The sequence below is a fragment of the Dipodomys merriami genome, unplaced genomic scaffold (assembly GCF_024711535.1).
Source record: "Dipodomys merriami isolate MVZ:Mamm:240054 unplaced genomic scaffold, mDipMer1.0.p SCAF_5, whole genome shotgun sequence".
NCBI classification, from domain to species: domain Eukaryota; kingdom Metazoa; phylum Chordata; class Mammalia; order Rodentia; family Heteromyidae; genus Dipodomys; species Dipodomys merriami.
The window spans coordinates 15,181,806-15,203,085 of record NW_027206068.1 but is presented as its reverse complement, the minus strand read 5'-3'; the positions used below and the strand labels follow the sequence as shown (position 1 = coordinate 15,203,085).

Below are 21,280 nucleotides of genomic sequence, written 5' to 3'. Positions count from 1 at the left end.
TAGAACAAATGATTGATAGAAGCAATCAGTAGGGATGTAGGCCATTCTTGGAGAATCTTATGAATCAGTGTCTGTCAGGTAATTCTTGTGCTGACAGTGTAGATGTGACTTCTCAAAAATGGAGCTTTCAACTGTAAATCCATAAGCACTCTGCCTTAGTCAGTGTTTGAAGTTAAAATGTTACTTTAGTAACTGTATGTTAGAAGTATGTTCCTTTTATATATGGTAGTACCATACATGAGTACCATACCTCAAACCTTGAACACAAACCTTGAACTTGAGGTTTTTGTGTGCAGAGGAATACTCTACCACATCAGTCATATTTGCTCTTCATCTCTGGTTATTTCTGAGATGTTTACTTTTTCCCTAAGCCATCCTGGACCAATTACTCCCACCATAGCTGACTGGATTAACAGGTGCCATTCACCATATTTGGTTTCATCTATTGAGATGGAGTCATAGGAACTTAATTGTCAGACTGGCCTAGAACTATGATCCTCTTCCTCTCAGCTTCCAAAATAGCTAGGATTGCAGTATCTTATCTTTTAGCTGTCAAAATGTACTCTTTGTGATCATGTATGTTCCCAATGTTTTATTTGGATATTATCATAACATATACAAAGCAGTGGGTTTTAAAGGAATATTTTTACAAAACAGGCTAGGTGAGAATTATTTTTGAAACAGTCAAATGCAGTCATAGTATACAGTATGCATGGAACAAAATAAAACCATTTAAATGGAAGTAATCTAACAATTTAGTAATTCTTACATTTTCAAATATAATCAGGTGGTTGTGTGCAAATGCTGTTTTTATTTATCCCTTTGTAGAGACAGACTTTGATTTAGTTAAAAAATAAACCTGAAGTGATTTAATAAGCTTGACTCTACTTTGTGGCTTACATTTGAAACTACTTGGATCTGTAATTTAAAAATGTTGTCTCGGCAGAAACTCATCTCAGAGGTAAAAGTTCAGGTGGAAAACCAGGTACATGGCGTTCTTTTCAACGTGACTGCCATCTGTCCAGATGGGGCCAGAAAGCCAGGAGCTGTTGGCTGTGGAAATGTGACCAGCAATGATGAAGTATGTGGCTGTGTGTTTTTCTCATTTAAAATAAATTAAGTTGTCTAGAATGAATGCTTTCTTCCAGGAAAAAAAAATCAACCATTCTGAAAAGCTTTCTTACTATGGATGGCAAGAACCTTATTTATATTTCAAAGTGACTTGCATTGCCTCTCCCCAAAGTTTCTTTGTGCTTTAACTCAATTGACTGGTCTCTTCAAACTTCTAAGTTAAAAATAAATATGTGTTTTACTAAATGTTTGAGTTTTAACTTAAAACTTAGGTGGAACAACTTGCATAGATGCAATAATCACATCTCTTCAGGCAATTGGTGTCCATAATTATGATGATAAGTCTATCCAGTTCCAGTCTACTAATTCTCAGAGCAACTGTGAAATGATAAGCTACAGAACAGTTGAGAAAGGCTAAGAACCCAAAATCTTCTGCTTTGTGATGGCCTTGCTGCACTCATAAAGAGGTAGGAAATGTGCTTAGAGCAATCAAAAAGGAAAAGTAACGTCATTTAGCTAGAAAGGGTTGAGATCTAGAGAAGAGAGGCCTGGATTAGAGCAGCATCTGGAATAGCCCAGGGCAACAGGGATTCCCCAAAACTGGTCCAATAGAGGGTAGCATATAGAACTGGCTTTTAACAAGAGTCCTTGTAGGTCTTGTAGGTGAAGCTATTCTCAGAGAGTTGCTGACCTGTTGAGCTCCCTATTACCTGGTGTGTGTGTGTGTGTGTGTGTGTGTGTGTGTGTGTGTGTGTGTGTGTGTGTGTGTGTGTGTGTATGCGTGCGTGCACGTGAGCATGTGTGCGCACACACACGTGTGCGCACATACACACATATATATATGTGTGAATGCATATACCAATACTGGGGCTTAATCTCAGGGCCTCAAGCTCTTCCTTAACTATTTGTATTCAAAGCTGGGACCTTACCACTTACATCACACCTTCACTAGCAGCTTTTGGCTGATTAATTTTTGATAAGAGTCTCAAGATTTTCCTGTCTGTGCTGACTTAAAATGTAATTCTCAGCTCTCAGACTCCTGAATGGCTAGGATTTATAGACCTGAGCCATCAGAGTCTGACTCAGTTACCTGATTTTTAAGTGAATGGCTTAACTAGATTTCTAGTCCCTATTCCACTCTAAGGTTCCATATGTTAGTAATTATTTTAATGCCGTGCTGGTGGGAAAAAAAGAACAGAGATTGAAAGAGAATGTGCGAAGATTCTAACATTGAATAAAAGAGAATTTTCCTTTCTCTTTAGTTAGAATGTATTTTCCCCTCTTATTTCCCCTCTTGGGAATTTTAGAATATGTAGGCAGTGTGATTTTGCCCACAAGCTGTACACTTTAATTATTGCAAGTATCTCATTCTGTAGGTTCTCCTTAGATTTTGTTCGAAAGGCAGATTATACCAGTTTATAAAAGGTATGTTGAATTTCCACTAAATCGCAAAAAAATTCTAGCACACAAAAAATTAAGTAATTTCTTTCAAAAAAATCTTTCTTAGGTTTCCTTTACTTGTCATATGTTTTTCTTTCTTTCAAATAAGTCAGCTATATAGTTTGACTCACAGAAAAAGACATCTGACCCCTAAATGTGTATGCCCCCAAGTTTTGTTCTAGTAGCAATGATCATATTATCCTGTACTTAAACCTTCTTAAAATGAAAAACATTTTTATTTTTCTAATTCAACCTCAACACCAATTGTATTTTTATATAAAATCATTCAATTTCCTAATACATGTGAAAGTTTAGCTGTAAATAATTTAAATCATGTGTAATATGATTTAGTACAATATAATTCTAAACAAAATGCCTAGCTATCAGGAGTTTAAAATTGCCATGAAATTTGGCTCAGTGTGAACAAAGTTATAAATGACTTGTTTGCCAAAACACACAAAGAGAGTAAAGTGAGTCAATAAACAGACATATTAAATCAATCATTTTATGCAAAATAAAAAAGTCAAAAAAGGAAATATCGGCAGGAGAAAAAAACCTCCATACTGTCATAAAAAAAGCAAGTCTTGATAGCCTAGCAGGCCTTTATTTCTGACTGACTTTCTCCAACTGAAACATCTTAATGTCTGTTTGTTGAGGTCAGGGAGGGAAGAGATTATAGGAGAAAACAAAGGAGAGGGTAACAATGGTCAACAAGAAATGTGCTCATTACCTTACTTAACAGAGGCAGCCCCTCTGTTCAGCATCTTTACAATAAAAATAAAAATTATTTAAAAAAACTAAGAGTGGCTGGGAAGGTAGCTCAGTGGTAGAGCGCTTGCCTTGCATGCCTGAGGCCCTGAGTTCGATTCCTCAGCCCACATAAGCAAAAAGAAAAAAGCCGAAAGTGGCACTGTGGCTCAAGTGGTAGAGCGCTAGCCTTGAGCTGAAGAGCTGAGGGACAGCGCCCAGGCCCAGAGTTCAGGCCCCACGACTGGACAAAAAAAACAAAAACAAAAACAAAAACAAAAACAAACAAAGAAATGGAGATCTAAGCCTCTTTCTCTTGAGTAATATCTCATAAAGCCTCTGATTTGTTCCATTTATGGCTTTTATCAATTAAAATTTGAATTTGACTGTGAAATCTACTCAGATGCCTGGAAAATAGAAGGAAAATAAAAGAAAACTCATTTTTTAACACCTCCAGATATTAAACCAATAGATCAGACGCCTATTACTTTGCTTTATCTGTCCCTAGTGCCAAATACTCAATAAGCTCACATTTTAAGGATGAATCCAGAAAGTAGTATGTTCTTTCCCAATTTCTGTAATACAGTAGCCACCAAAAATGGTATAAACAGGTACATCAGGTCTATTTAATGCTGGGTTAGCGTTAACTTCCAATCATTAGTTCTTCTAATTCTCAAATTTACTAATTAGGAAATAAATTACGTGAAAAAGGAGAAATTTCATCTCCATAAGAAAATTTTATCTCCAAGATGGTATATAATTGATTCGAATATTAAACAATATCAGGTGCTGATTGGCTCATTCCTATAATTCTAGCCACCCAGAATGTTAAGATCTGAGGATGAAGATTTAACACCAGCCTGGCCAGTAAAGTACATGAAACTCTTACCACCAATTACTCCCAAAAGCCAGAAGTGAGGCTGTGGCTCAAGTGGGCTCAAGTGGTAAAGTGCCAGCCTTAAGCCAAAAAAAAAAAAAAAAAGAATAAAGCTCAGTGACAGTGCCCAGGCCCTGAGTTCAAGCCCCAATTCTCTCTGTCCCTCCTCCCTCCCCCCTTCACTCTCTCTCTTTCTCTCTCTTCCTGCCTCTGTCTGTCTGTCTCTCTCCCCATCCCTCTCTTAAACAGATATAAGTGATAGCAATATAGAAAAATGTAAATATATTTCCTTTCCCTCCCAAATACAGGTTCTTTTCAATGTAACAGTCACAATGAAAAACTGTGAGGTCACAGGAGGAAAAAGCTTTGCAATTCTAAAACCCATTGGTTTCAATGAAACCACTAAAATTCACATACACAGAAGCTGCCGCTGCCAGTGTGAGGACAGCAGAAGGCCTGAGAGGCAGTGTGTGGATGAGGCCTTCCTGGATCCCAAGTGCTTGCACTGTGATGAGAGTAAATGTCACTTGAGTGAACACCGGCTTCCGTCTGAGAGCTGCCAGTCACACAAGGACCAACCAGTTTGCAGTGGCCGCGGAGTCTGTGTATGTGGGAAGTGTCTATGTCACAAAATGAAACTTGGCAAAGTGTATGGACAGTTCTGCGAGAAGGACGACTTTTCTTGTCCATATCACCACGGCAGTCTCTGCGCCGGTGAGTACAATGCACAGTTTTTCACTAATCACTGTCACACTTGCCTATGTGCTCATGGGTCTTTAGCTCCCGTCTTAAAAATTGCCATCGCTCAATCTGAATGGAAGGCTCAGGGTTTCACAGGCTCTTCGGGGAAGTCACAGCAACTGATCTACAGTGCATAACTTTATAGTTGGAGTGCATCAAATATCATTCTATATCAAAACCTAAAATAAGCTATGATCTTCATAGATGCCTTGGCTATGGAAATTTTTATACCAGGAAAGGAAACTAGTGATGAGAGTTGTCATGTTTTCTAGAAGAATGAGGGTATTCTTCTACATGCATCTGATTCATTCTGTCCAGTGGTCCCTCCCTTTAGCTTGCTCAGAGAATTTTATTTCTGTCAGTATGAAAGGAAGTGAGCTACACAAATATGCTTTCCATTCACTAGAAAATTCTAAATGCATCATTATAGATGATATTGTGAGTGTGCCATCATTTAAACCTCTCCAGTTTATTTTTAGACCACCATCAATAACAAAATTGCCAAAGGACAGAATTCAAGAAAATAGTAAGGAATCTAGTGATCTAGAAGAGCAGTTTTCCTGACCCTCACACGGATCAAGTTTTCAAATGACATAAAAAAAGAAAAAAACAAGATTATTATTATTATTGTTTGCTTAATTGAGCTTACTGCCACCTACAGGCTAGTGTCCAGATTTTCTGGACAACTTTTGAAGATTAAAACAAAATACTGTTTAACAATAAAATACCTGTTATTTGCATTCCTTCTTGGGTATTTCCAGGACAATATAATACATTTTACTTTTAGTAAAAAAAATATTTCAATATTAGCATAACACTGTCATAACACACCTGTAAAAATACATTTTCTACTCTTGTATAAGCTAAACTTGGTCTATATTACCTAAATTTATGACAAATTGTCTTTCCATTTTATTATATAGATAGAATGTCTTATATTCTAAGCACTTATTCAGCTGTGACTAGAATTTAGGTATTTGACTTTAGAGTGAACTAGAAATTATCTACTTATGTTTTCTTTTCATGGGGCTTTAACTTGAGGCCTCACTCTGGCTTGGTTGTCTTTTGTTCTTGTTGCTGCTTTGTTTTGTTTTTGCTCACATCCGTATTTTACCACTTGAGCCACATTTCCAGTTCCTGTCTACTTATTTGAATAGGAAAGGAAATATTATTGTACTGGGAAGAGATCTGTGATCATTCTGCATAGCAATCAATCTGTGAGCAAAGTTTCAAATTCACTGAGAATCGCAGTCCTTACAGGGAAATAGAAAATCTAAATGTGTTGACCCTACCTATGTATGTGCTTACAATACTACTGACCCATAGGCAACTGAGCATCCACTTTGAGATGTTGTAGAATGTTGTATATGAGTGAAAATTTTAGAGATGATATGCTGTTCTCCACCACTCCCTTTTGGAAATTAAAAAAAAAACCATGTTCACTAGTCAGCTGGCTGGAATTTAGCATGCAGGCTGCCCAGGGGAGCAAAATTTGGCAGATGCTCATTCAGCCTGGACTTACTAGCTTTACATGTAGCAAATTGAGCCATCCATCACAGTGTATGAGATAGCTAATCTGTGTGATATTCAGAAATAAGAGAGAGATAGGGTGAAGCGAAGAAGGGAGAGAAGAAAACAGAAAGTTGTTTTGTCTGTAGTCAAATAAGCTTGGGAAAAACTATGTAACCCTATAAAATGTACCTCTTTTGGAAATTTTTATTTCATATTGGCATATGAAATTTTTGGCACTTTCTGCAGTGTAAAATTCATTTAATTAGGCTTAACCAACATTTCTACAGGGAATTTGCTCACATAAGTGCTCTTCCCCATCCTTTCCCCCATCCATCCTTATCTCCCACATGTCATCTTCCTCTTTTTCATTTACTACCTAAGAACAGCTCATGTCACATCTGGAGGATATGAAAGGATTTTTCAACTTCTCATGAGACATACTACGACCAACACTGAGGCTTTGTTCCATCCTCTCCTAAACTTACCATTAGCAATAGAAAGACTAATGGAATAGACTATAGAAGTCATTCATTGAAAGCTGGGCACTGATGACTCCCTCCTGTCAGCCTAACTACTCAGGTGGCTGAGATCTGAGGATTGTGATTCTAAGGCAGACTATTCAGAAAAGTCAGTGAGACCTCTATCTCCAATTATCAGCAATAAACCAAGAGTAGAGGTGTGACTCAATTGAGAGAGCACCAACATCAAGTCTAAAAGCCAGAAGTTGAATGTTGAAGCCCTGGGTTCAAGCCCTAATACCAGCATACCCACACCTTCATACACCCAAAAGTCATCAATTTAAAACTTCAAGTAACATGTTACTTCAACTTCTTCATAGTGTTATTCTTTAATATAAAATCAAGTGCTGAATAACATCAAAGTACTCCCTCCATATTTGTTGGCACAATATATTAGTATGGAGACATTATCTACATTTAAACAACTTTAAATGTAGATACTCCTAAATCCTGGCATTGTTTAGTCTAACCTTGTAGAAAGCGTCCTTTATTCATTCAACTGAGACTGTTGCCGGAGAGATAGGAATCTGGTTTGGGGACTTGTGGCAAAGTCAATGGTGATGGTAACTTAGGTCCTGGGGTGACCTCGTTGCAGGGCATGGAGAATGTGAAGCAGGAAGATGCCAGTGCTTCGTTGGCTGGGAAGGGGATCGGTGCCAGTGCCCATCAGCATCAGCCCAGCAGTGTGTCAACTCCCAGGGCCAGGTGTGCAGTGGGAGAGGCACCTGTGTGTGTGGCAAGTGTGAATGCACGGATCCCAGGAGCATCGGGCGCTTCTGTGAACACTGCCCCACCTGTCCCACAGCCTGCAGTGACAACTGGTATGACTGATGCCAGCACAAGCAAAGCAGTCCTTTAGGCTGGCTGCCTTTGGTTCTTCATTAGTCTATCTTCCTTAATCTCAGTAGTTGCAAATAATAATGATAATGATAATGATAATAATAATGATAATATTAGAATGAGGTACCAGTGGCTCATGCCTGTAATCCTAGCTACTCAGGAGGATGATATCCAAATATCTTGATTCGAAGCCAGCCTGGCCAGAAAAGTCAGTAAGACTCTTACCTACAGTTAAGTACCAAAAATAACAGAAGTGGAGCTGTGGCTGCAGTGGTAGAGTGCCAGCCTTTAGCAAAAGATCTCAGGGATAGAACCCAGGCCCTGAGTTCAAGCCCCAAAACTGGTACAAATAAAATGGAATAGGGAAATTTAAGAGCTAGAAACTTAGATCCTAATCTTTGGCCCACTAGGTAGCTGTATTCAGAATAAATCTGCATATTCACTCCCATAGGTTATTTTCAGAAATAATTTCTGAAAATAGGAACCCCTTCCTAGGTACTTGTTTGATACACTACAAGTTGTCAAAGTGGGCCTTAGTTTGAAAGAAGAATGGTAATCATAATACCTTACAAGAGTTCTGTGAAACAATTAAATAATTTATATATGACAGAATATATTTGGTGCATAGTAATCACAGAATAATGTTAGCTATTGATATTGCATTTTAATTTTAATATTTTAATGATAATAAAATGGCTATGAAGCACTTTATAAATCAACAGTACATAAATGGAAGATAATGTTAAATAAGGTAAAATTAATAGTTTTAGATAATTAATAATTAATTTTCCTGTGAAATTCAAGACCTGCTCTAAGATTACAAAGCTAAATATTACTTCATTTTCCTATTTGATTTATTCTGATTTTTTTAAATATTTACTTTTATCAGATCATTAACTCAAGTGGACTTTTTAAAATTATACATAATAATTTGTTTAAATCATTTGGAAAAGCAGTATGTCAACATCCTAATGCTATCTTTTTTCCTGATGCACCTCATTAAAATTTCAAATATCTCCTCACTATTTTGTTATTTTATTTGTCCTTTAAAACACTGTATTCTACCACCATGTTAGAGCAATAACTGTTTTCAATTCCCCTCACAGGAACTGTCTGCAATGCCTTCACCCTCACAATTTGTCTCAAGCGCTACGTGACCAGTGTAAAACCTCATGTGCTCTTGCAGAGCAGCAGCTCTATGCAGACCAGATACCAGGTAAACCACAAGCTCATCCTCAAATCACTTAACCAAGCAATAGAAAGGATCAGAGGGAAAAAATTAAAAATTAAAAAAAAAAAGTTAAAGGAAAACCTGGAAGTTAGTGGCTCACACTAGTACTCAGGAGGCTGAGATCTGAGGATCATGCTTTGAAGCCAGCCTAGGCAGGAAAGTCTATGAAACTCTTATCTCCAATTAAGCACCAAAAAAAGCCAGAACTAGAGTTGTGACTCAAGTGGTAGAGCACTAGCCTGGAGCCAGAGAAACTCAAGGATAGTGTCCAGCTGTCAAGTTCAAACCCTAAGACCACCATACACACACTGGGACCTGAACTCAGGGCCTGGCCATTGACCCTGAGGTTGGTTGGTTTGTTTGTTTTTCCATCAAGACTACTACTCTATCACAGCTCCTGGTGATGGTAATACCATTCTTGAAAATATGATATTAAATGAACCACTGAAGATGAAAAAAGTATCTAAAATAACCTATGCATATATACCTATACATACATGGGGAAAGACAAGGCGGAAGAGTTTTTTTAAGCTGTAAGAAATATTACACAAGTTCGGCCAGAAATGTACTCACTACCTTATATATTTAACAGTAACCCCTCTGTACATCACCTTGATGATAAAATTAAATTTAAAAAAGTAATACTACACTTAATAACCACAAGGTAGGCTGAGAAGAAGCTAAGACTATTCAGAAACAAAATTTTATTAGAACTCATTGGGCACCAGAGACTAATGCCTGTATTCCCAGCTACTCAGGAGGCTGTGATCTGAGGTTCAAGTTTGAAGCCAGCCCAGGCAGAAAAGTCTGTGAGACTGTTACCTCTAATTAACCACCACCAGAAGTGGAGGTATGGCTCAAGTGGCAGAGTGTTAGCTCTGAAAAGCTAGGGACAGTACCCAGGCTCTGAATTCAAACCCCATTACCAACATGCACACACATACATGAAATTATTAAGTCTCAAAAGTCAGAACCCAACTTTGGACAGAGGTAAGAAATAGAAGGAATTAGAAATTAATCTTGAAATGAGGGTGTCACTGAAATTTCTCCTACTGTCTTCATTGAAACTACTTTTACTGTTGCAAGTCTCTCCTCCATACTGGAAGAAAAATCCCAGCTCTTAGGGAGATGTCAAAGCAGAATAAACTTTGTCTTGAGATTTGTTTCCTTTTTCCTCGTATCCACCCTCATCTTAACCCATAATGAATTTGGTTCTGAAACAGCCCCATATGCTGCCAGCTGGGACTGTAATACCACTGTAGAAAGCCAAGTAGTCTTTATAACAAATAGGGCCCTTACTGTCAACATATCATTTATTACATGAAGTAAACACTATACTCCCTTAAGTGTTGCTACAAACAGAATTTCCTTAAAGCTCCTTAAGAAAAGCCCTGGCCTGTCCTAAAATAAGAAAAGCATAGGCCAGAGCTAAATGTTTGACCCTCTACAGCATTTCAAAATTCATGCAAATTTGAACTCACAATAATGTCCTCTGTATTAACCTGCTAGAAATATCTCTGAAATGTATTTAGTAGCTAGCGGGCTCCCTTCCCATTGACAACTTTTGTGCCAAGAGGGGGAAAGGGCATTGGTTAGGCACCTCTTATTATCTATCCACTCAATCACACTTAAAGAGCCTTCCTTCAGTCTCTCTGGCTAAGTCTACCAGGCAAAAAGCCAGGAAATGGGATCAGATCTGCACTAGCTGTCTAGTGGCCTCAATCAGCCAAGGAACCTGACAGTCCATCAGGACAAAAGGCAAGAGGGCCATTAACCTGAAGGTGGCTGTGGGAGTTCAAAGGCCATCACCCTTCAAACACTCCAGCTCAGATTCCACTGCCATACAATCTATAAACATAAAAGTCTTACGCCAAGCACCTGGTGTTTTCACTCCAGTGAGTAACCCTGGGGTCTGTCTTTGACCTTCTTCTCAAGTTCCCTTTGAAGTAATTAAAAGAAATCCATCTCTATTCAGTCTTCATTTATGGAGAGGATCATTTGTCTTTGTCATGTGGGCTTTTGCGTTATTCAAGAGCATAGCTGGTTATCACTCAAAATTGGGACCTAAGTCACCCAGTGCTATTCTCAAGCTCTCTAGAGTCAAGGATGACTTCAACTTTTAGATGAGGTCCCCAAAGTCTGCAGAAGTGGGCAGAGGAACCAATACCTTTTTAGGCCAGGAAGTCATTTATGAATCTGGAGCCGCTGATGACTCCTGTGAAATACCCAGTATTGTGCAACCTTGTTCCTCTAAGATTAGGGTGATACCTCTGGCAACAACAGAGCCTGCAGATTTTCCAGTGAGAGTTTTGCCAAAGGTCTGTTGCTGAAAGAGAGAGAGGTCTCAGCATGCTGCAATTCCCACCATGGCATTGGTATTGCTTTCTCTTGTATTTATTTGTGGTCAGAAAAGAAACACGTAATGAAATTTTGGAAGCAAGCAGAATAGATTCAGTGAACAGACAAGTAAAAATTCAATTAATAAAAAAGTGAGGCAAGAGCTTTGTGTATTTTCCCAAATTGGACACTCCTATTTCCTGGTGAAGCCATGTGTAAGAATAATGAAATCTTACACTGAGCTTTCAGAGGGAATATTTATGCTTCAATTAGAAGAGTACTGAATTTAGCTTCTATAGATATTTGCTGTAGTTTCCATTGCTGGTATTCAGCAAATGAAGAAGAAGAGTAACAAAGGAAACATATGCTAAAGCCCTGAACCATGAAATAACTTTTTAAAATGCTATTTTTGACATAATGCCCAACATCAACAACACACACACACACACACACACACACACACACACACACACATACACACACACAGAAACTCCCCCTTTGGGTAAAGGACTTGGGCATAGCCCATCTAATGTAATTACAGAATCAAGTTGTAAAGAAATAATGCAATAATTTGTGATTATTCTCCAAAGGAAGGTTTTCTGTTGGAAACATCTTAATAACAAATATGCAATAAAAATTAAAGTTGACTATTTTGAATCAACAGTAATTTCAGTCCCTTGTTTTTTTCAGAAATTCAGATTTGTGAATATCTCTGAGTCTATTCATTGAGGTGTAAGCAGCCTGGACTTGATAGAAATGTTTGATTTATCCCCTTGATGTGTTTTAAACATGTTTATTTGTTTGCTCTCTTGCAGAATGCTTATCTACTCCAAGTTACTTAAGAATATTTTTCATCATATTCATAGTTACATTCTTGATTGGGTTGCTTAAAGTCCTTATTGTTAGACAGGTGATACTACAATGGAATAGTAATAAAATCAAGTCTTCATCAGATTACAGAGCACCCACCTCAAAAAAGGTTAGTGAATTTTTTTTAAAAAAGGAGCAGTCAGTACATTATGATCTAGTTACAATATTTAGGCCCTTAATTACTAATTAATTAATAATACTATTTCTTCTCCATCAAGGATAAATTGCTTCTACAAAGTGTTTGCACAAGAACAGTAACCTACCGACGTGAGAAACCTGAAGAAATAAAACTGGATATCAGCAAACTAAATGCTCATGAGACTTTCAGGTGCAACTTCTAAGCAAAGATAAAATAGTATTCTATGGGAAACTGGATTTTTACAATAATTGCTACTAAAAAATAGTCACAGGAGAAAACAAGTTGTTCAAGATTGTGTCCCTTCCTGGTTGAGTGCTGGCAAGCATCATCATCGTCATGTGACTCACCTAGCTGCTGAATTTTTCAGAGAAAAATGTGTCTTACTACTGTTTAAAGACTAGTGTCATTGTAGCACTTTACTGTAATATATAACTTATTTAGAGCAGCATAGAATGTAGGTATTCTGAAGAGCACTGATTACACTTTACAGATACCTGCCCTTCTTCTGCTTCCTTGAGAGACACAATGTTCACAGGCAAATTAGCACTGTGTCTTTGCAAGGATGCAGTGAGCCCTGCACCGAGCATGCAGGTGAGAAGTATCTAATCTGGCAGTTCCATTCTGAAGTGACTGCACACTTCAACAATTGGAAGAGGCTAGACAAGAACAGTCAGATGAATAAATGGTTAGAGTTTCACCCCTTCAAGAGGTGGACAGAGTCTTAATTGTAATGGGTTTTGCTTTTGAAACTGTATAGTTTGTTGCATGTGTATTTATGTTTGCCACTTTTCGAAAATGGATGCTGAATCCAACCTTCTCTTCTTTTGCCATTTATGTTTTGTTTTTCTTCCTTTCAGGATGTTTATGTCACAGATGACTGGATTTAATAAGTGCTAAGTTACTACTGCCATAAAAACCTGTAATACATTGTCACTTTATTAGAATACTAGTTGTAAAAGCTGAATGTTAATAAGACACTGTAAAGTATCTTCTAAATCTAAAGGGGTTTGTTGTTTGAAGATGAGGAGTTTCATATCTTCTTACCTGGTAAACTGGATGATTTCACCATTTCATTTGATCTAACAGTGAATTGAAATTGGTAAACTGAAATGCACAAGATATTTAGAAATTCTGCTTCTAGTCAAATACCATATTTTAAATAGGGTTTCTTAGGTCTTGATTTCAAGTAGATATCAACATTTCTCAAATGCAAAACTATTCTTTTTTGCTCTTCCATGCACCAAAAGACCTTCTTGCCCTGAATCTACTGAGCCCTACTCACCAGAGTTCTTAAAAGTACAAAATTGGAGGAAGGTAGGTGATAAGGTAAGGGATTCAGAATAAGCTAATTCCTCCTTGCAGTTAGCCATAGAACTGAGTTTAGAAATTTTAAATGATTTCTCAAAAAAAAAAACCCTCAAAAAAACTACCCAAGCAGTAAAGTGACCACATTAGAAATTAGCTGCCTTCTCATTACAAGGTCCTTTGCACAATATAATGCTACCTCCTGAAGTTTTAAACATTCAATTGGCAAGTATGATTTACTGATGTCTTAAGTATATGAGAATGAGAAAATTTCACAGCACATTAAGTTAAACTGAATGGTTCATAATGGGTTTCCAGGTTTCTCTGCCCATCCCCTCCTGATAAGAGACTGCAGCATGGCATAACAACAGGAGAATCCTTCCTTCACATCCTAGCCCGCATGGCTCCCTTCTAACCTCCAGTGCTCCCTGGAGTAGTACACTGCTCATCTCGAAGCCCTGATACAGAGACCCATGAATTCTAACTTCCAACTGTCCTGTGTGTAGTTCTGAAGAATTCACTTAAAAATATGATCTAATAACTAACCTCCTGTATTTGCTGTCTTCCAGAACCTCAGTGAAATTCTAGATATTTGCATTATAATGAAGATTTACTTCCATTCTCCTCTAAAGAGAACTGAAAACACATAGATTGTTCTACATGCAATAGATCCAGACTGCAACAAAGCAATTAGGATGTTAAACTGAATTACATTTCTTTCGCTAAGAGAAAAAGATTAGGGGTGTTTTCCTAGTTTAGTACTGTGATTCACTTATGTAAGAAAATACTTTGGTCGCTAATATATCAGGCACGAATGGCTATAATCATAGTTACTCAGGGACTTGAGACCTGGAAGACCTCAATTTGAAGCCAACCCCTGGGGCATAAAGGCTAAGTGACTTCATCTCCAATTGTCTAGTAAAGGTCCAGGCTGGAGGTTTGGTCCATGCAGTGAAGCATAACAGTGATGAGAAAGAAACGCATCTCCAAAGTTGCAAGGACTTGAATTTAAGCCCTAGTAAAAGCAAAAAAGAAGAAGAAAGTGTAATGAAAGCTTTGGTCACTGAAGATAAAATAAAAATTGCATTTTATCCTCTGTCACCTATAGTATTCTGTGGTAAACACAAAGGGATACTTGACAAGTCACTAAGAGGAAAAAGTAGAAATAATATGTTGATCATTTAAAAATGAACATAACAGTGTTTATACAAAATAATCTTACTTCCCTGTGTAATGAGCAAAAGAGCATAATAAAATGAAATCATAAAAAATCAAAGGTTTATATTTTCCAAACCATTATTGTTTGCACTAACTTAAAATGGACCAATACTGGTACCACAGGAAGTAATTTCAGAGCTAGGTGATGATATGTAGTTAAACTTGGGATTTCTTAATGCTTCCTTTTAACCTTTCTTAAAGAGCTAATTCTTAATGAGTTTAGAGATTATATTTTACTTGAATAATTATGTAGTGCATTGTGAGGAGAGACTTATTATTTGACTAGTTAGAATTAATTAAAAGGTGATACAGGGTATCCTTAGATTTAATAACATGTAAATAGAGCTCACTTTCAACTACTATGAACACAGGAGCCTTTTGAGATTTATTGATATTAAACATGACTAATCTAATCTTAAATTATTAGAAAAAATTAAGAACTTGAACAACATTTTTGGTTCAGAAGCATATTTTAGGTCCTAAAGTAGGTAACAATTTAAAAAGTGCCATATTATACACACACACACACACACACACACACACACACCACACACACACACACACACACACACACACACACACACACACACAAACAAAGCTGCATGCAACTTCTTTCTCTGAGACATCTTTATATTGCAGTGCAAAAATGTTTATAGAAATTTGCTATAAGTTTGGAATTTTCTACTATTTATAAAGCCCTCTACATTCTTTGGCAGACTTAGGAATTCACTGAAAATCTGTCCCAAATGTTCAATTTAACTTTTGTTTAAAAAAAATTAACCATAAGTATATCTGGGGATTAAATTTTTTAAAAATCAAAGATAGTGGATGCATCAGATGCAATACTTCACCAAAGAATAAAATCACAGGTATTTGTAATATCTATTTAATCTCTCTGGAAACGATTCTTGTGAATAGAAATGGGCATCCATAAAACACTGAAATATCTTATGATAAGCTATGAAAATTATAGAATCTTATTGCTCCTGCTAACCTGGTAAAGTCAATTATACTTTTCTAGCCTTTCCTTCTTTTCTTTACTCTTGTTTTCTTTGATTACTTTGCCCAAGGAATTGCTCAAATGCTTCAAGCTTACTAACACTCATTGTGAAACAAATGTGAAACAAATGAACATCATTTAATGGTATAAATATGTCCTTCATCTCCAAATACTTTATTGATTTTAACATACATTCGAATCTGAGAGACCAATTAAAAGCTAAGAATTGTAAGTTTTCATAATGCTTTCCATTCTGAAGGATTTGAGACCTATACATTTTCATTAAAACAGCAAATGAAATGCAATTACACAGCTCAATCATTGTGCATACTCTTATTTTTCTTACTCTTGATATTTAATTTATAACTATCATCACATATATTGGCTAAAGAGCTCCATTTCATGCCATTCAAACCTCTTCAAATGAATATAGAACTAGCATTCTCTCAAATCATTTCCTTTTTCTTTTCTTTCATAACTCTTCCATAGCAACTTTCTTATGTGCAGCTGGTTATATATATCCCTATATGTGTCTCAGTAATTCTAGGGCACTCATATTTTAAATGTAACATTTCTATAGCTGTGATGTCTCTTGAACTTGTTGGCAACTTAGGTATAGCTTGGGTAGTATTACACTAATTCAATTTTAACTAATCAGTCATGGATGTAGGGATATTCTTTTTCTTATCAATGTTTGTGAATTCGTTCATGATAATGTGGGAGGCTAATTTTCAGTGTAACTGAATCACATGCAACTCCATTTGGAGCCTAAATGAATATAGGCTAAAATCCTGTGTATCCCGAACTTTTGAAAGCTTCAAACTTCTGTTTATGTTTTGTAGTAGTACTTGTCATTTCAGCAAAGCTATCTAGCTATCTTAATTAACAAGAATGGGTGGTTTTCTCACAATTTTCTTAACAAAATTCCTTCTATTCCTTTCTTTTGTAAAAATCATCTCCCTTTTTTAATCAACTGGAAAAATATTACATGAAAACCATCACAATAGATTTTACAGCATTTTGTATGTCTTATGTCAATGACAGGAGAAAAATATGATGCAACTTTCAGTTTGTGGAAAACAACTCTTGTCTTTGATCTTTGCTTTTCTTATTTGTCTTAATCCTTTCTGTTCATTTGAGATGTTCCTCAGCTCGGATAAATTTCCTGCCAACCCCATGTAATGATGATTGTAAAACTGCATATTTAAGTTATTTTAATCATGTGAAACAATTGTTCAACTCTCTGGGCAGCTTTTAATGAAATAACAGAGTAACAACACTACTCTTATATCTACCTGACATACTTTTCTGAATAAAATTTACTTTTGTAAGCTAACTCTTTTGATTGGGTTTCTAGCTTCTCTCGCTCATTTCAGTTAAAATTGCCAAACAGGACAGAATAACAAAACCACTGTGACCATCAGGGTGGAAATAGGACCTGCCTGAAGATCCTTTACTGAATTTGCATTGCCCCACGGACAAATGTGACTGTGAGACAAGTCTGGTACAGAGATGCTATTGAAAATATGGAGTGCAAGATATTTTAACTCTAAATTATGAAAAGTGCAAATTTGTACATATTAATATAGAAATTCAGTTTGTGTATATTTAAATCTTTAAAACTATTTTACATTTGCCAGCTGCTTTGCTAAGGTTTTTATAAACCTCTGCAAAAATAATTAGAAATGTTCTTAAATTATCAGTGACATAACTTTATTTTGTTTCATTTAACAGGTACTGCCTTTGTAAAAAAATTTTAATATAGAATGTATTTTTAAATTAAAATATTTGAATATACAAAAGCTATAAGGAGGAAACAAATTCTTACTGGAGATGTTTTGTATTATTTCTGGCTTTGGACTACACATAAAGTTAAATTGCCTTACATGACAATGGAGATTGAGAATATGATAATTTCACATAATGTACTATGAACCTGTTCACATAACTGATTGACTACTAACTTCTGTTTTATGTATTTATTAAAGAGCTGACACTGTAGATTGTTGTGAGATGTTTATTTTTCTAACAGAGCTTAAAATAGTTATGACAAGGCATTTAATTAATGTACCATGTTGTTTAATAGTAGATCTTAATCTATGTGAAATTTGTTTTAAAATAAAAATGCAAGAACCTAAGAATACACAGAATGCTTCTTTATCATGTGTTTCATGACCTTCAAAACTGCCAGACAAACATCACATTGTCACACGAGAAAATGTGGTAATCCTCATGTACTATCGTTGGCAGGGTGCATTGCATAGTATAAAACCTAAAATATTGCAGAGCCAAGCATGAAGAGGAAGGAATGATGCTAATTGTCATTTTCTCTTTTGGTAACAACATAATTCTAGAAACATAGAGAATGGCAAAGAACTAAATATATACATATATACATATATATGGAGAGAGATCTATATATCTTTCTATAGATATATCTCTATACTTAGATCTTTATCTATCTATATCGATTTATCTTTTAAGGCCCCCAAATTCTGAGTGCTCTACTTTGCCATTTGCATCCTGAGCTCCAATACACTCCTCAGCTTTCCAAGAAGTTGGGGGTGGGCGGGGGAAATCAGTTCTGTGGCTGTGGACAGAGAGAGAGGAGAAGACCGCCCTTGATGCTAGGGTGAACACAGGAGCTGCTTCTGAGAGAAGCTATATATTGATCTTTGTTGGGATGTCTGTCCTTGTGTCAATGAGTAGAGCACTCTGAATTTGGGGGCGTAAAATATACAACTATATAGATAGATTTAGATAAATCTATCTATACATATATATGTATATATATACATATATACACTTATAAAACAGACCTTTTCTACCTACAATGGACTTCTGCTATTAAATGTATAGTTTAAGCCTTAGTACAAATCTAACATATTTATAAGCGTCGATTGTAATTTCTAAAGCCATATTTAAACAAATGTGTTAAAATCTCTATGTTGTGAGTTTTGCTTTATTTAAGCTAAAGAATAACAGAAGGATTGTGCTAGAGAGATCAGAAAGAATCTATGAGAAAATCAGTCTCACAGGCCTTCGTTGGAAATCCACCCAGTTGGGTTTGAACTGCAGTCTTTCAAGGCTTGCAGTCCGGGTTTTGTTGTGACTGTTATTAGCCCCATTTCTCCCCTGACTCTTCAGGAGACTCTACCTCCTGAAGCTCAGCAAAGTATAAAATTGAGACTGAAATCCAAGATTCCTTTGCAACTAAATATAGGTACTGCCAATCAGTATCTAAAAATAGTACCTAAGCATGGCTATAGTGCCACCACCTGCAGTCCTCACTTTCTTTTTCCTTCTATCTAAGACGACCAGAGTAAAGGACGTCTTGTCCTGAAGCTGTCAGAATTTCCCCATTTACCTCTAATGTTCATGTCAGGGCAAATCCTTGGAAGGTTATCCTTCTTCATAAAATCGCTGCATTTGACCTTCTTGCAGAAAATCTGCACACTCGCGGCAGTAGTCAATGTATACAATTGTCTCACTGAATCAGCAGCAACAGAAATACATTTATCCTTGATTTTCTAAATAAGAAAAGGGAGATGTAAAGAAATTAGGATCTCACATAAATATATCTAAGAGTCTAAGTAAGTGGCAGGATTCATTGTGTTTCCATAAATAACTGACCATACATTGTGCACATAGGTTTTACTAGTTACCATAGGTTAACAGTTGTCCTCATGCCACCAAAAGCATATGTGATAATAAAGTAGAGTTAATATATATGCCTAAATACTACAAAGGAAAAGTGAAGTGATTGAGCCTGAAAAATGAAATTGGAAGGGCACTTTGATGCCAGGATTAGAAGAGTTTTAAAAGTCCATGGAAGATCTGAGCACTGGTTGCTCACACCGCTAAACCTAGCTACTCAAGAGGCTGAGATCTGCGGATCACTGTTCAAAGTCAGCCCAAACAGAAAAGTCCATGAGACCCTATCTCAAACTGGAAGTGGAGGTGTGGCTCAACCTGGTAGAGTGATTCCCTTGAGCAAAAAGAACTCAGAGTAGCACCCAAGCCCTGAGTTCAAGCCCCATGACAAAAAAAAAAATCATGGAAGACAGTGCTGGTTTTACAGGAAAGACTGGCAGCATTGATTTGCAGAAATAGTAAATAGTAAAGCATAACCAAAGGCAACAGAGTCTAGACTTCATCCATCAATGTTAAAAATCTCGTTGAGATACAATGTGGGACAATGAAAGGCAGTAACTCAAAGGTCCTAGGTTATTCAGACCTTTATTTCTAGACCAAGAATATCAAGTTTCCATGGCTAGGAAGGAAAATTTTTTAAGATTTTACACAGCAAAGAGATAGTACTAGAATTTAATCTGATTGATATGTACTTACTGTGTAAACTATAATTTTTAAATATTGATTCATGCTTTCTAATACCTTCTGTAAATTTTATTAGGTGCTCTGAAGTACTTAATATTATTAAATTACTTTAATTTGAAATTAAATACTACTTAAGACTAGTGTGGGAAAATATTGAAAATAACATTTACCTAGTGACAATCATTTTCATGTGTAGACTTATTTTTTGTCTTTTTTTCTGTGTACTTTTTGATTGATGTTATTCAGAGTGCATGTTTATTTTTTTAAAAATAAAAAATATTTGGACATTAAAATTAAAGTAAACATTAATCTAACCATACAGTTCATTAGTTTGTTTGGCTTCTACCTTGTAAAAGAGTTCGTTTTCTTTGGGAAAAAAAAAGTACCAAATATTTTTGTATGCCAAGATGTAAAATTTGTAATAGGTGGATAGCTTTCTATCCTTACATACAACTTCTCAATATACAATTGAGAAAAGAATAAGCAAGATATGATACCAAGTACCAAATACTGGTAACAATCTCAATAGTCAATATAGGAAGATTGATTAAATAGTCTGAATGGAATAGATTTGAACAAGTACAGAGAAACGAATGTTGGTCCTGGGAAGGTCTGAATAAATAAAAGATCGCCCTAGGGAATAGGACATTTCAAATTGTAACATGTCAGAGTCAGTGACATGAGCATGAGGACTTTCCATAAGCAAGAAAAGATCTGGAAGTAGGAAGGGAGTGATCTTGAGTTACTGCTGCAAGAAGGACTTGAGAGAACTCAGGAACTGGCTCCACAAAGGTTAGAAACAAAGGAGCCAGTCAAAGAGAATTAGAAGGCCAACTCCAAAAGTCACTACAGGCTTCTCTCCAAACTGGATAAAACTCCTGTCTGGCCTTGCAAACCAATTGTTCTTGCCAATGACTTTTAGACTAAATTCTCACTTTATCAAAATATTTGGCTAGACAAAACTAAATCTGGGACTTTTAAAATCATGTCAATGATCACGCTTTTGAATATTGTTAAAATAAACTTAATTGAAAGATAAGTGATATCTCTTTTAATGTAATTTCTTATATATGATTGTCATGCCCATAACTAGAAG

The 21,280-nt window shown here is 36.3% G+C and overlaps 1 protein-coding gene across 5 annotated transcripts in view; it reads left to right on the top strand.

Moving 5' to 3' along the window:
• The window catches only part of Itgb8 (integrin subunit beta 8), an 83,156-nt gene extending 65,157 nt beyond the window's left edge, over positions 1–17,999 (top strand). For 3 of the 5 annotated variants that reach the window (XM_069996125.1, XM_069996123.1, XM_069996127.1), the window contains exons 9-15: positions 947–1,081; positions 4,444–4,849; positions 7,502–7,727; positions 8,853–8,962; positions 12,130–12,293; positions 12,403–12,512; positions 13,571–17,999. In XM_069996125.1, coding sequence (XP_069852226.1) covers positions 947–1,081; positions 4,444–4,849; positions 7,502–7,727; positions 8,853–8,962; positions 12,130–12,293; positions 12,403–12,512; positions 13,571–13,667 — 1,248 coding nt within the window. In that variant the 3' untranslated portion in view covers positions 13,668–17,999. Of the gene's footprint in view, positions 1–946; positions 1,082–4,443; positions 4,850–7,501; positions 7,728–8,852; positions 8,963–12,129; positions 12,294–12,402 lie in introns of those variants that run through there. The other 2 variants (XM_069996126.1, XR_011366887.1) reach the window with 2 other exon arrangements.
• The last annotated feature ends 3,281 nt before the right edge of the window (positions 18,000–21,280 follow it).